At 37.5% G+C, this 15,832-nt stretch overlaps 1 protein-coding gene across 2 annotated transcripts in view; it reads left to right on the top strand.

The window, feature by feature from the left end:
* Positions 1 to 6,585: 6,585 nt before the first annotated feature.
* The window catches only part of LOC115228107 (developmentally-regulated GTP-binding protein 1), a 38,684-nt gene continuing 29,437 nt past the window's right edge, over positions 6,586 to 15,832 (top strand). For both annotated transcript variants that reach the window (XM_036498830.1, XM_029798772.2), the window contains exon 1: positions 6,586 to 6,761. In XM_036498830.1, coding sequence (XP_036354723.1) covers positions 6,723 to 6,761 — 39 coding nt within the window. In that variant the 5' untranslated portion in view covers positions 6,586 to 6,722. The remainder of the gene's footprint in view (positions 6,762 to 15,832) is intronic.

Below are 15,832 nucleotides of genomic sequence, written 5' to 3'. Positions count from 1 at the left end.
TTATGACACTCACCATCCTAACCCATCATCTCTATCTGCCTTGTATTTTTCTGTGTCTCTTTATTCTTATCTCACTTTACCTTTATGTCCACTTCTTCATTTTTTTATCCTTTATCCTTTTATCTTTTTATTTTTCGTCTTTATTTTTTCGCTTACTCTTTTATTCTCTTTTACTTGTTTCAGTCATTTGACTGCGGCCATGCTGGAGCACCGCCTTTAATCAAGCAACTCGACCCCGGGACTTATTCTTTTCTAAGCCCAGTACTTATTCTATCGATCTCTTTTGCCGAACCGCTAAGTGACGGGGACATAAACACACCAGCATCGGTTGTCAAGCAATGCTAGGGGGGACAAACACAGACACACAAACACACACATGCATATATATATATATATATATATATATATACATATATACGACGGGCTTCTTTCAGTTTCCGTCTACCAAATCCACTCACAAGACTTTGGTCGGCCCGAGGCTATAGTAGAAGACACTTGTCCAAGGTGCCACGCAGTGGGACTGAACCCGGAACCATGTGGTTGGTAAACAAGCTACTTACCACACAGCCACTCCTGCTTCTTTATCTTTATTTTTATTTCCCTGTTATTTTTTACTTTGCATTTTACTCCTTACCCTTTAGGTCTCATACCCTCTATGCTGTCACAATACATTTCTAGAATTTATGACCATATACATGACATCCTTTGGATCTTTATATACTTATTCATTTACATCTTTACTCTTTTATTACATTTTGCACTTACTATTATCCTGTATAATCATGTTTAACCCTTTAGCATTTAAACCGGCCATATCCAGCCAAAAGTATTCTGCCTGTTTTATGGTCAAACTGGTCAGCTCTGGTCTCTCACACCAGCCCTACAATATCATTTTAAAATTAACAGCTACCTCATCAAAATCTCATAGCTACAAGATAATGCATGATTAGTTCAACACAATGTGGATAAAAAAAAGCATTAATTTTGGCAGAATAACGTGAACACTAAAAGGTTAAATTTATACATATACTTTTTCCTCTTTATGATCCCAACTTCATTAAAGATTCACCCCCTTCCACCTCTTTCTCTCAACATCCAAACCCCTCGTTCTTTATCGAGTGAAAAACGGTATGGACGTTTTGTTTTGGTGTCTCGCTATGCCATATATGACGTTTTTTCCCAAACTTTTTCTCAAACCTGCCATAATGTAATACATGTCTTTGGTGTGGTAATTGTACGCGGCTGAAGAAGGCTGTTGACCTACATGTTATATCAATTATGCATTGATAGAAATTGTTCAATAAAGCCAGAAACACATGTACCGCAAAACCCTTTGCATCCTGTTTTTCTTTTGATAAATATATTTATATATATATATATATATATATATATATATATATATATATATATATACTCAAAATAAGCAACAAGAATGACTCCGGTAATTTGGTACGATCGTTTCGTACTACATCATTTTATTAAATGTTGTAAGTATTACAACAGTTTTAAAATGCTGAGCACTCATCAGCCAATTATAGAGGTTTTCCATTAATACAAAAATTTTCATATCAAGTGGCAACAAACTTAGAATTAAATTCTTCTTTTTTATAATGTCCTCCAATACTAAGTAGTATTAATCCAATGTCCCTAGGGAAACTATTTGGTTCATCTTGATTATCTCACTCCCATTTCTTAATATATAATTAACCTAAGATATTTTTACCTAACTAATTAACTTTTATCTGCAGGTAGTAAATTTTATTTCCAATAGATCCTATATTTTAACTCACTATCCATGAAATCTGAATAATTTACTCTTCTAAATTATCTCTCTTCATATTATAAAATATCGCCTTCTACTAAGCCTATGAATATCTTCCTTCTTTGATTTTCCTTCTTCCATCTTTCTTAGTATATATTTTGACCCCTAATATGTTCACTTGATTAATAAGGCTTTTTCCCCCAGTTAATAAGTACTATGCCTACTCATAATAAGTGACAGTTTCTTTCTCCAAATTTGAATAAATTTTAGATTTATATTTTTTCCTTTATTCTAACGTGTCAAAGTACTTGGAACTTATAGACCAACTGTTGTGATGATATGCATAGGGTTTGTAAGGTCTCTGCATTCTCTGTGAATGTTATTGTGACCATTTGACATTGACCTAGTTCTCCTAACGCTGAATCTGTTTATCAAATAGTAGTAATTGGCATTTAGTTGTGACAATGCTGTCTTCTACATAAATTCCTTATATGGAGCTATGACATCCCCTTTACCCCTTTTCTATAATTAGAAAATCTTTATTGTCTCCTTTCATTTGTTCTTCCCTCTCAGAACCTTACAGCGGTCTGGAACAACTGAATCTTAGTTAGTCAGTTGAGGGACTCCACTACCTCAAATGTTCTTAAAATTTAAATCCACATCTTTGTCTATATATCTACCTTCTCTATAATGTTGCCACTTGATATGAAAATTTTTGTATTAATGGAAAACCTCTATAATTGGCTGATGAGTGCTCAGCATTTTAAAACTGTTGTAATACTTACAACATTTAATAAAATGATGTAGTTCGAAACGATCGTACCAAATTACCGGAGTCATTCTTGTTGCTTATTTTGATTATAATCACCCCACGGATTTTTATGGATAGCACCATACAGAATTCTGGTGCATCTAAATTAAGTACCATATTCATTTGAATCTAAATTTTTGCTGAACTTATATATATATATATATATATTATATAAAATCTGTTCTGTGTGTGTGTATGTGGCTTCTAGGATCTCGGGCATCCTCCATCTGATTGCGCTCAAATTTGATATGTAGATACTAACAGTATCAGGGTGTGTATAAGTCTTGAAAAAATTACAAAAATCGATTCCAGCTGAGAATGTGATCGATAAAGACGTGGGAAATCTTTTTCTTTGGAATAGAAAAAAAGTCTATCTTTATTTCTTCTTTTGCTGGTGTCTCAAATTTAGGTTAAATCAGTATTTCTCAAAGGGAAGGCCTATGGGACGGTTGGACAAGTCGTTTTGAGAAAATTTGGTTTAAATGTTTGACAACTCAGCACCATCCATTGGACGGGGGTGGGGGCCTTTTGCTTGTATATATATATATATATATATCAAGCTGAGTAAAAAGTAAGCAACGTTTTGAAACATGAAATTCATCACAATATATTTCAATAATGGGGAAATTTTATTCATCAAAGTAAGTACCATTACAATCAACATATTTTTGCCAACGAGCTACAAGTTTGTTTATTCTGGTAACATAAAAATCTGGAGTTCTGGAGCTGATGAACTCTTTGAATGCACATTCGGCATCGGTTTGATTTTTGGACTCTTTCTCTTGCAGGAAACCATCAAAGTGCTTGAAAAAGTGGTAGTCTATAGCAGAAAGGTCAGGGGAATAAACTGGGCGGGGAAGAAGTTTGTAGCCAAGTTCCCTCAACTTCTTTGGGTGTTGTTAGTGAAATGTGTGATTCAAGAATGATTGGCCCTCTTCTGTTGACCGCTCTGGGGGTGGAGAAGTAGCAGTTTTTCATTCATTTTGACAATTTCATGGCAATATGTTTCTTCAGTAATGTTTTTTCCAGGTTTTAAGATGTTATAGTGGATGAGTCCAGTTGTACACCACCAGTCACCATAACCTTTTTTTTGAGAGCTCAGCATTAGGGAAGCTTTTTGGTACTTCATATTGGTCCAACCACTGCGAAGAACATTTTTTCATTATTGTACAGAAAACCCTTTTCATCGCAAGTTACGATACGGTTGAGAAATGGATTGGTCTGCTTACAGAGAAGAAGCGAGGAGCAAATTTCATATCTGTGCATTTTCTCACTTTCATTCAAATCATGGGGTACTCATTTGTTGAGCTTTTTTCATTTTCTGATTGCATGCAAATGGTTGCAGGCAGTTTTCTGGCTAACTTGGAGTTCTTTTGCCAGTTCATGAGTGGTTTTACATGGATCTTTCTCAACAACGGTCTTTAATTGACCATCATTGGTGACAGATGGACATCCACTCTGCTGGATCTTTTCGGTTTGAACGGCAGTTTTTTCTAGCAGTGTCATATGAAATTGTCACCCATAATTATGACCCTAGTATCGATCTATTGCATTTCAATCTGTTTTAGGGTTAGGGTTAGTTAGGGGTGGGGGAAGGGTATCTTTTTTCCTTCACAAATGTAAATAAACCCAATCTGTTTCTTAAACAAGGGACATATTCATATGGCACAGAATGTTTTTTTTACCTCAATGGACGTCAGTGATTGGTTGAAATTGCAGAAATTGAAGAAAAAAAACAGCAAATATCTTACAAACTATAGAATTTTCTCAATAAAGCCAAGAGAAAAAGATGTTTTATAAACACATTCTACCAGTATTCGAAGTTTAAAATTTTTTAGTTACCTAGAAATTATGTTAAAAACTGCCGGTCAACCCGAAAAGATCCACTCTGCTTATTATCTTCAAGGCTCAGGTCTCCACTACGAAATCGTTTAAACCATTCTTGAGCTGACCACTCACTGGTCATTTCCTTACCAAATGTTTCATTGATATCGCGAGCAGTTTCAACTGCTTGAATATCAAAATTGAATATCAAAATTGCTCAAATATTTCGCTTTGGCAATTCCATTTCTGATAATTATAACAACGGTGGAAAAATATCAATTTGGGCAAGTCTATGTCCGTATTATCAGACAAGTGAAAAAAAAAAAAACCTTTCAAAAAATTCAAAACTCTGCAAAAATCCGGTCCAAATTTCTTTATGATTCAAAATATTTCTTAGTTTTTACTCAACCTGATATATGTATATATTTATACACTGGGTGTGGTAAGTAGCTTGTTTACCAGCCACATGGTTCCGGGTTCAGTCCCACTGCGTGGCACCTTGGGCAAGTGTCTTCTACTATAGCCTCGGGCCGACCAAAGCCTTCTGAGTGGATTTGGTAGACGGAAACTGAAAGAAGCCCGTCGTATATATGTATATATATATATGCGTGTGTGTGTTTGTGTGAGTGTGTTTGTCCCCCCTAGCATTGCTTGACAACCGATGCTGGTGTGTTTATGTCCCCGTTACTTAGCGGTTTGGCAAAAGAGACCGATAGAATAAGTACTGGGCTTACAAAAAGAATAAGTCCTGGGGTCGAGTTGCTCGATTAAAGGCGGTGCTCCAGCATGGCCGCAGTCAAATGACTGAAACAAGTAAAAGAGTAAAAGAGTATGTCAAATGGAAAATGTAGGAGAACAGCAGGACAAGATAACACCGAAATGATCGTCAATGAGATTGAAGCTCCCATCTTTCACCACTTTAGATCAGACGATACATGATGATGATGATGTATCGTTTTCTCTGAATAGGTGAGAGATGAGAGCTTCAATCCCATTGACGGTCAATTCAGTGTTATGATGATGATGGCGCTGATGATGATGGTGCTGAAGGGGGAGAATCGATCTTTAGACACTGTAAGCTTCACAAGTCTTTAGTATGTGGAGTAACAGCACTAACTTTTTAAATTTCTACCGGCATACGGTACTTTACTCGGATCTTTTCGGTTTGAACGGCAGTTTTTAACATAATTTCTAGGTAACTAAAAAATTTTAAACTTCGAATACTGGTAGAATGTGTTTATAAAACATCTTTTTCTCTTGGCTTTATTAAGAAAATTCAATGGTTTGTAAGATAATATTTGTTGTTTTTTTTCTTCAATTTCTGCAATTTCAACCAATCAATGACGTCTATTGAGGTAAGAAAAAAAAACATTCTGTGCCGTATGAATGAATATGTCCCTCGTTTAAGAAACAGACTGGGTTTATTTACATTTGTGAAGAAAAAAAAAAGATACCCTTCGCCCCACCCCTAACCCTAACCCTAACTAACCCTAATCCTAAAATAGATTGAAATGCAATAGATCGATTCTAGGGTCATAATTGTGGGTGACAATTTCATATGACGCAGCTAGAAAAAACTGCCGTTCAAACCGAAAAGATCCCGGTACTTTACTCCATGTATTTGGACAGCGGGACAAGACGGGCCGAAGTGAATGTCCATGAGATTGAAACCCTATTTTTAGAGAAAACGATACAGAAGTGGCTGTGTGGTAAGTAGCTTGCTAAACAAACACATGGTTCCAGGTTCAGTCCCAGTGCGTGGCATCTTGGGCAAGTGTCTTCTGCTATAGCCCCGGGCCGACCAATGCCTTGTGAGTGGATTTGGTAGACGGAAACTGAAAGAAGCCTGTCGTATATATGTATGTGTGTGTGTGTGTGTACCCTAGCATTGCTTGACAACCGATGCTGGTGTGTTTACGTCCCCGTTACTTAGCGGTTCGGCAAAAAGAGACCGATAGAATAAGTACTGGGCTTACAAAAGAATAAGTCCCAGGGTCGATTTGCTCGACTAAAAGGCGGTGCTCCAGCATGGCCGCAGTCAAATGACTGAAACAAGTAAAAGAGAGTAAAAGAGAGTAAAAAGAGTATGATGATCGTAATAATGATGATGCTGATGCTGATGCTGATGAGGAGGAGGACAAGGGCGCTAACTGAGGAAAATAATGCTAACCGGAAGTGAGTTCTCTAGCGTGCGGAGCAGCGATACTTCCTGTCCGATTTCTCCCGGCATATGGCTCTTTGATGTATGTTTCTAGTCAGGTCTTTGAGAGAAAAAGCCTTTAATTACGTCCTCTCAGGGAAAGTGAACTTAATTAATCGGTCACAATGGGTGTACTAGAAAAAATTGCCGAAATTGAAAATGAGGTAATATTATTATATTATATTTTTTCATTTATAAAACTTTTTTTTCTCTCCTTCACTTTTTTTTTGGGGGATTTAAAAAAAAAAAAAAAAAAAAAATATTACGAAAGAAATTAACCAAAAATTGGTCCTTTAATGCATTTTGGATGTGTTATAGGAAGACAGTAGGCCTCTGTTTTGTGTGTGCCTGCTGTCTATTGCTTTAATTCCTTCGTCATATAATATATACGTATATACCTATACATACACACATGGATATCTGTATGTGTGTGTGCTGTACATATATGTATAGGTATGCACGCATACCTATATATATATACTAATTAATTAAGGGTTCAGCAACGATTTGCCTCACCACACACCGAATTTAGAAATAGCAGTCAAAAAGTTTTGGCTATTCTTTCTACTTAAAAGGGCGATCCCTTTTAAGTAGAAAGAATAGCCAAAACTTTTTGACTGCTATTTCTAAATTCGGTGTGTGGTGAGGCAAATCGTTGCTGAACCCTTAATTAATTAGTATTACTTAAACCTTCCTTGAATGGGTCTTTTACATACCGAACTCTATTTGGTGAAATTAATGATTATTTCTAAATTAATTAATTTCACCCTATATTATTGATAATTATATATATATATATATATATATAGATAGATATATTCATATAAATGTATGTGTATAGGTATGTAGGTGTATTTATATATATATATATATATATATATATATATACACACGCGCGCGCGCGTACCGATCTGTCTCTGCACGTTGTTGTCAATGACTGATTCTTGAATACGTGGTCTGCTAGAAATAGCTGTCACATTTCTTTCAAATCATTTCCTACTCTTCACGAATAGGGAAGGACAGACATTAAGTAAGTTGTAGAGGTCCCTTAAAAAAAAAAAGGCGGGATAGTCACGACTGGTACCTTCGATCGTAAATCCGCTTTGTTCCCTGCTGACATAAGACCAAACAACAACGTGTCTATTTGGCCTACGAGTGAACCGCCGCTACGTGGTCGTTCGACCTGCTTGTAATAGCAGCTAAATCTTTGTCAAAACATACTCTGTCGTCTTTGCAAAACGGTGGGGGTGGGGTAGATATTGTGCGCGGGCGCACACATAAACACAGAAAAGGACAGGTTGGTCACGGTTGGAATAGCTTTAATTAAAAGTCTTCTCCATTAGCGTAGCTAGACATCGTATTTGTGTATCTCACCTGGGGTCGATACTGTTTTTACCTCTCGAAAGACGGTTAATATAGGGCGTAACAAATATCAGAAAATCAAAAAAAAAATGTGTGTAATAGGTGTAAAACAACTTCCTATGAACGAATATGAAAAAAAAAATTCGCGCACGCGAAAGGGGGGTGGGGGAGAGGCCTCGGAAAAATACATCGGGAAGTTCCGAAAGCGTCTGAGGGGCTGACCCGGGCACCAAAACAAAAAAAAATAGTGTAATATGTGTAAAACAACTTGCTCTAAACGAATATGAAAAAAAAATGCGCTCTCGAGAAAGAGGTGTGGGGGAGAGGCCTCGGAATATTTATATCGGGAATTTCCGAAAGCGTCTGAACCGGGCACAAAAACAAAAACAGCGTAATAGGTGTAAAACAACTTGCTCTAAACGACTATCATGAAAAAAATGCGCGCTCGCGAAAGGGGGGTGGGGGAGAGGCTTCGGAAATTTCACATCTTCAGTCCACGGCCTTTAAACTAAGAAAAAATAGTGTAATTGGTGTAAAACTACTTGTTCTAAACGAGTATCAAGAACACACACTCACACATGAATCATAAACTCCGTATTTCGCAAAAAAAAAAATAAAGAGAAGAAATTCTGGAAAAAGTGAAGAAATGTTGGATCTCCGCCATGTGAATCAAAATACGTGTCAGAAACATCTTGAAATACTACAGAAATTATGTTACGAAAATGATAATGTATACATACCTCTTTGAGTGGTCCATCGATAATGATGATAAAGAAATGAGTTGGATTTGAACTCAGAATATTGACTAACACAACTACATACTACAAGACTCAAAATATTCAGCCAAGTCACCACCCTTTAACTAGCAATAATAATAACATCAATAACATAACAGCCAAAAGATTTATTTGTTCTGAAAATAACAATCATAGTAAATAAATATGTTCTTTAATATTCACATTCATGTGCACAGTTAAACACACTTACAGAACGGAACACATAAATGAAGGATGCATTACTTAGTATATATTACATCTAGAGAATTTTGATTAATAAGTCAAATATGCAAATTATAAAGATAATTAATTGCTTTACTAAACAGTGTTGTAAAGGTAAAAAAATACACGCCAAAACTAATTAATAAAGGATAATTAGGGAAGGATTGACACAAAATAATAATTTTTTCTGATAAATGCATCTTAATAAGTGAGAAGAATTGCATATATCTGAACTATTTCAAAGAAAAGCATAAATTTAATGTTTAAAATAGCTTTAACCAAGGAATGAGATCCAACATTTCTTCACTTTTTCCAGAATTTCTTCTCTTTATTTTTTTTTTGCGAAATACGGAGTTTATGATTCATGTGTGAGTGTGTGTTCTTGATACTCGTTTAGAACAAGTAGTTTTACACCAATTACACTATTTTTTCTTAGTTTAAAGGCCGTGGACTGAAGATGTGAAATTTCCGAAGCCTCTCCCCCACACCCCCTTTCGCGAGCGCGCATTTTTTTCATGATAGTCGTTTAGAGCAAGTTGTTTTACACCTATTACGCTGTTTTTGTTTTTGTGCCGGTTCAGACGCTTTCGGAAATTCCCGATATAAATATTCCGAGGCCTCTCCCCCACCCCTCTTTCGCGAGACCGCATTTTTTTTTGTCATATTCGTTTAGAGCAAGTTGTTTTACACATATTACACTATTTTTTTTTTGTTTTGGTGCCCGGGTCAGCCCCTCAGACGCTTTCGGAACTTCCCGATGTGAATTTTCCGAGGCCTCTCCCCCACCCCCCTTTCGCGTGCGCGAATTTTTTTTTTCATATTCGTTCATAGGAAGTTGTTTTACACCTATTACACACATTTTTTTTTTGATTTTCTGATATTTGTTACACCCTATATTAACCCGAAAGACTTGATGTTTCGCTCCATCTCTCATTTATTTCCATTTGGTTTACCTATACGAATGTGTAAATGTGCCCCCCCCCCACTCCATCCCGACTTTGTTTCCTCATAACGTCCAAAAAAAAAAAAAAGAAAAAATGGATATATTTTTGGGAGAAATTGTCTAGATATTATGCTTCTGATGGTTCGATTACTGTTATATCGGAATTTGTTATAAGAAAAAAAGTTTCTGAGACTGGATGAAGGAGTTTCGGAAAATTTACACCAGTCGTCTTTGTTTCCTCATAACTTTCATAAATTGTGTATTTTTTAACGAAATTTTGTACGACTACCTTCCAGATGGCGTAGATTACGATTATATTCGAATATAATGTAAAAAAAAAAACAACAACAACAAAATCGGTGGGCTTGCATACATACACACATCACATGTATCAACTCCTTAAATCCTGATATGATCGTAATTTACATCATCTGAAGTGTACTTGTAGGAAATTACATTAAAAAATATCCATTTTTCTGGAAGTTATAAGGAAGCAAAGTTGGTGGAGCCCTTGGCCTAGTGGTTGGGGTATTCAGCTCATGATAGCAAGGTTGTGATTTCGATTCCCTGCAGCGCATTGTGTCCTTGAGCTGGGCACTTTACTTCACATTGTACCAGTCCACTCTGCTGGCAAAAATGAGTTGTATTTGTTATTGAAAAGGGCCAGCCATGTCATAATCTGTGTCATGCTACTCATGAGATTAGCATGCAAGTGGCTGGGCGCTCCACAGACTCGCATACCCTTAACGTAGTGCTCAGGGAGATTGTGTGACACAGACTGTGACAAGATCGGCCCTTTTGAACTACTGGTACAATTCATTTTCGTTGGCTGAGAGGACTGGGGCAACATGAAATAAAGTGTCTTGGTCAAGACCATAATGCGCTGCTGGGAATCGGATATACGACCTTACGATTGCGAGTAGAGAGAGAGAGGAGAAATGGAAAGACAAGAAAAGACGTCAGCAAGAAACTATGACATTACAACCAGCGAGGCAAAGTCTTCGCTACATTTGCGGCACCTGCCAGAACAGCAGGACAAGATAACACCGAAATGATCGTCAATGAGATTGAAGCTCCCATCTTTCACCACTTTAGATCAGACGATACATGATGATGATGATGTATCGTTTTCTCTGAATAGGTGAGAGATGAGAGCTTCAATCCCATTGACGGTCAATTCAGTGTTATGATGATGATGGCGCTGATGATGATGGTGCTGAAGGGGGAGAATCGATCTTTAGACACTGTAAGCTTCACAAGTCTTTAGTATGTGGAGTAACAGCACTAACTTTTTAAATTTCTACCGGCATACGGTACTTTACTCGGATCTTTTCGGTTTGAACGGCAGTTTTTAACATAATTTCTAGGTAACTAAAAAATTTTAAACTTCGAATACTGGTAGAATGTGTTTATAAAACATCTTTTTCTCTTGGCTTTATTAAGAAAATTCAATGGTTTGTAAGATAATATTTGTTGTTTTTTTTCTTCAATTTCTGCAATTTCAACCAATCAATGACGTCTATTGAGGATAGGACTACACAGCCTCAGCAGGAGATGTATTAGAACATGAAATGTAAAAGCCGGACTAGACTATTTTATGCGCAACTCCATTGTCTCCTGAGACAAAAAGGATGCCAACCAACCAACCCACCCCTAACCATAAAGCCATGTCAAACCTCTGGCCAAAACTCAGAAATTTTGTGGGAAAGAAGGCCGTTGATTGTCTAGTCCGGTGTGTCCAGTAGATGCAAGCTTGGCTGTGTGGTAAGAGGTTTGCTTCCTAACCACATGGTTTTCAGGTTCAGTTCCACTGAGTGGCAGCTTGGGGCAAGTGTCTTCAGCTCTGGCCCTGGGCTGATTGAAGCCTTGTGATTTGCTAGGTCAAAGGACCACCTCACATCTGAGGCCATTTTGCATGCTTATCAGTTCACAATCTGGCCTTGTATGGAATACTATTCTCATATTTGGGCAGGTACACCATCTTGTCACTCGGGTCTCCGTGACTGGGTTCGGAAGCGAGTCCCCAATTTGACTGTTTCTTCTCTTGCTTCGACTTAGAAACCCAAGTCACATTAATGTGACTTTGTCAGCCTTAGTCTTTTCATCATCATCATCATCATCATCATTTATTGTCCATTCTGGCATGGGTCGCACAGTCTGACCAGGGCTGGTGAGCTGAGGGGCTGCACCAGACTCCAGGCAGGACATAATGAAATAGCCTTACAGCTGTTTCTGGGATATTATGGATATCCCTTCATCAGAGACGGTGTGTGAAAATATTTGAGTTCGAATTATTGTGGAAAAGGAGATAAGGGACTATAGAGGGAAATATGAGAATGAAAGTAGAAATAAAACATAAAATATACAAAGATATTGTAGCTGCAGTTCCATTATTCGAGGAAAATGGTGTAGAGAAGTGGTAAAGTTTCCAGTACATGGTATGTAAGTTCCAATAGCAGTTCATGTTTAGTCATTTAGATATTAATGCACACATATCTCTATATTTATAAACGGCAAAATGTCTGTGTGTCCTTTATATAAATCCCCAGTTTTTCATGTATAAGGCTCGTATTTTCCATGGGCTTTCAAAACAGTCACCCCAGAAAGTCATTTAAAAAAATCGATAAACTGACCCCTTATGCCCATAAGTTATTTTGCAGCCAAATTCGAATTTTTCGCTTTCTTCTATCTCCTTTTTTGTCTGACCAATGGCATGTGCAAAGTCCCACTAATTTTCCATGATTATGCCGTTCCAGGTGTGAAAACCGAAGTCCAATGAATATCAATTACTCACATAAAAAGCTCTAACTAACTCATAAACAACAAAACTGGCCCGGGCTGAAATGTGATAAGAAACTTAGCTCTTGATTTAGTGAGAAATTCTTACTGCGACCCAGCAATGAACAAGCACTAGCACTAGACCTGGCAACGCCGGGTCATAGTGCTAGTACATATATAAATACACACACACTCATGCGCACACATACATATATATATTTCTCAGTTTCTGCCTACTAAATCCACATACAAGGCTTTGATCAGCCCTTGGTTATAGCAGGCAACACTTAACTAAGTTACCTACCATGCTGTGAGAGGGAACACAAAACCATGTGTGGTTAGGAAGCTTCTTACCCCTCACAGTAATCAGTGTTGGACAGAAAGTCTTGGTATAGCTTCAAGCTCTTTACTTTCTGAGTATAAATCCTTCAGATTTGAGTGTTACTTATCATTTCTTCGAGATACGATAAGATAAAGTACCAATAAAATACTGGGGTTTATTTAATCAACAAAACTTCTACAAATTTGAGTTTTTATGCCTTCTAATCTCTCGTGGAAGCGCCATCCAACCAAAGTACAAATATATGGGAAACTACCACCTGTGTCATCTCTTGTGAAAGGTAAGAGAGTCCAGTTTGCTGGACATTGTTGTAGAGCTGAAAAAGAGGTAATTTCTACTCTTCTCCTCTGGAAGCCATCTACTCGCAATGCCAGAGGGCGCACACTCTCCTACCCTGATGTAATCTCCAGGGATACAGGCATCCAGCAACAGGACCTCCGTAATGCCATGATGGACCGTGAAGTCTGGCGTAGCATGGTAAATTCCATTGTCTCGACCACGGTCAAACAATGATGATGAAGGCGGCGAGCTGGCATAATCGTTAGCACAGCGGGCGAAATGCTTAGTGGTATTTCGTCTGCTGTTACGTTTTGAGTTCAAATTCCACCAAGGTCGACTTTACCTTTCATCCATTCGGGGTTGATAAATTAAGCACTAGTTACATACTGGGGTCGATGTAATCGACTTAATCCCTTTGTCCTTGTCTGTTCCCTGTGTGTTTAGCCCCTTATGAGCAATAAAGAAATAAGAAAGTAAATATTATTGATATAAATCAGTGCTTCTTAAACTATGGGTCACGAAAATTAAATTCAAACACCTGAATTTCAGTTTATACGTTATTTCACAAATGCACAATATTTAACGTGATGCACCATGCAAGTGCTGCAGTAATAAAATGCACATGCAGCACCGTTGCAACTAGTGCAGTGACAAGATATCTATTTTCAGCATAGTTAGTTTGTGTTCACCTTAATAAGTGTATAAATAACAATACCTGTTAAAGTTTTATTCGATTTAGGTCTCTCTTTCTCTTTTACTCTTTTACTTGTTTTAGTCATTTGACTGCGGCCATGCTGGAGCACCGCCTTTAGTCGAGCAAATCGACCCCAGGACTTATTCTTTGTAAGCCCAGTACTTATTCTATCGGTCTCTTTTGCCGAACCACTAAATGACGGGGACGTAAACACACCAGCATCGTTTGTCAAGCAATGCTAGGGGGACAAACACGACAAGCTTCTTTCAGTTTCCATCTACCAAATCCACTCACAAGGCATTGGTCGTCGCGGGGCTATAGCAGAAGACATTTGCCCAAGATAATTATTTTATGAAACATTTTATTTATATTTCAAAATAAAAATATTTTTACTCATGGCTAAATGTCTGAACTTGAGTAACAAAAGTAATGACACGGATGGCAATGCTACAAAGTCTGTTCAAGCAGGACTTAGTAATCAGAGAGGGGCACTTAAGATGTGTTTTTTCAGTTTTAACCCTTATTAAAACCAAATATTGTTCAACATTGAAAACCATAGAAGATGCTCTACGTCCAGCAGTGTCAAATATTACATCAAGGTTTAATTTGTTATGCAGCAAGAACCAAGAACAGGAGTGGCTGTGTGGTAAGTAGCTTGTTTACCAACCACATGGTTCTGGGTTCAGTCCCACTGCGTGGCACCTTGCGCAAGTGTCTTCTACTATAGCCTCGGGCCGACCAAAACCTTGTGAGTGGATTTGGTAGACGGAAACTGAAAGAAGCCTGTCGTATATATGTATATATCTATATATGTATGTGTGTTTGTGTGTCTGTGTTTGTCCCCTTAGCATTGCTTGACAACCGATGCTGGTGTGTTTACGTCCCTGTCACTTAGCGGTTCGGCAAAAGAGACCGATAGAATAAATACTGGGCTTACAAAGAATAAGTCCCGGGGTCGATTTGCTCGACTAAAGGCGGTGCTCCAGCATGGCCACAGTCAAATGACTGAAACAAGTAAAAGAGAGTAAAAGAGTAATATAACTACTTTATTTATTCTTTTATTTCTTTTACTTGTTTTAGTAATTTGACTGCAGCCATGCTGGAGCACCGCCTTTAGTTGAACAAATTGACCCCAAGACTTATTCTTTGTAAGACTAGTACTTATTCTATCAGTCTCCTGCCGAACCGCTAAGTTATGGGGACGTAAACACACTAACATTAGTTGTCAAGTGATGGTGAGGTGACAAACAGACACACACACACACATATATATATATATGTTGGACAGGCTTCTTTCATTTTCTGTCAACCAAATCCACTTACAAGGCTTTGATTGGCTCCAGGCTGTAGTAGTAGACATTTGCCCAAGGTGTCACACAGTGGTACTGAGCCCAGAACCACGTTGTTGGGAAGCAAGCTACTTACCACACAGCCAGCCCTGCACCTATATTATGTGTATATTGTTCATAAAAAAAAATAAATGATTTATGTATTTATTTGTAGGTTTTATTTCATATTTAATACCTGGGGTCACGAAAATTCTCATGATTAAAAATGGGGTCATGAATGAAATAAGTTTAAGACGCACTGATATAAATAATTGTTTCTAATTCTGACACAAGGCCAGCACATTTAACCCTTTCATTACCATATTTATTTTGAGATGCTCTGTGTTTCTTTCAATTGATTTTAAATATAATAAAGAATTTAGTAAAATAACTTAGTTATCATTAAGCTAGTGTTAGAAACATAAATTGTGACTAAGGTTTGGTGGAAGATTTTAATTCAAAACTTATGAAAACAAGGCATTTGTACTGCAGAGCTAGAGGAGGTTTCAGCCG

The sequence above is a fragment of the Octopus sinensis genome, unplaced genomic scaffold (assembly GCF_006345805.1).
Source record: "Octopus sinensis unplaced genomic scaffold, ASM634580v1 Contig09534, whole genome shotgun sequence".
NCBI classification, from domain to species: Eukaryota; Metazoa; Mollusca; class Cephalopoda; order Octopoda; family Octopodidae; genus Octopus; species Octopus sinensis.
Note: the sequence above shows the minus strand (reverse complement) of the source record. Positions and strands in the feature narration are given on the sequence as shown.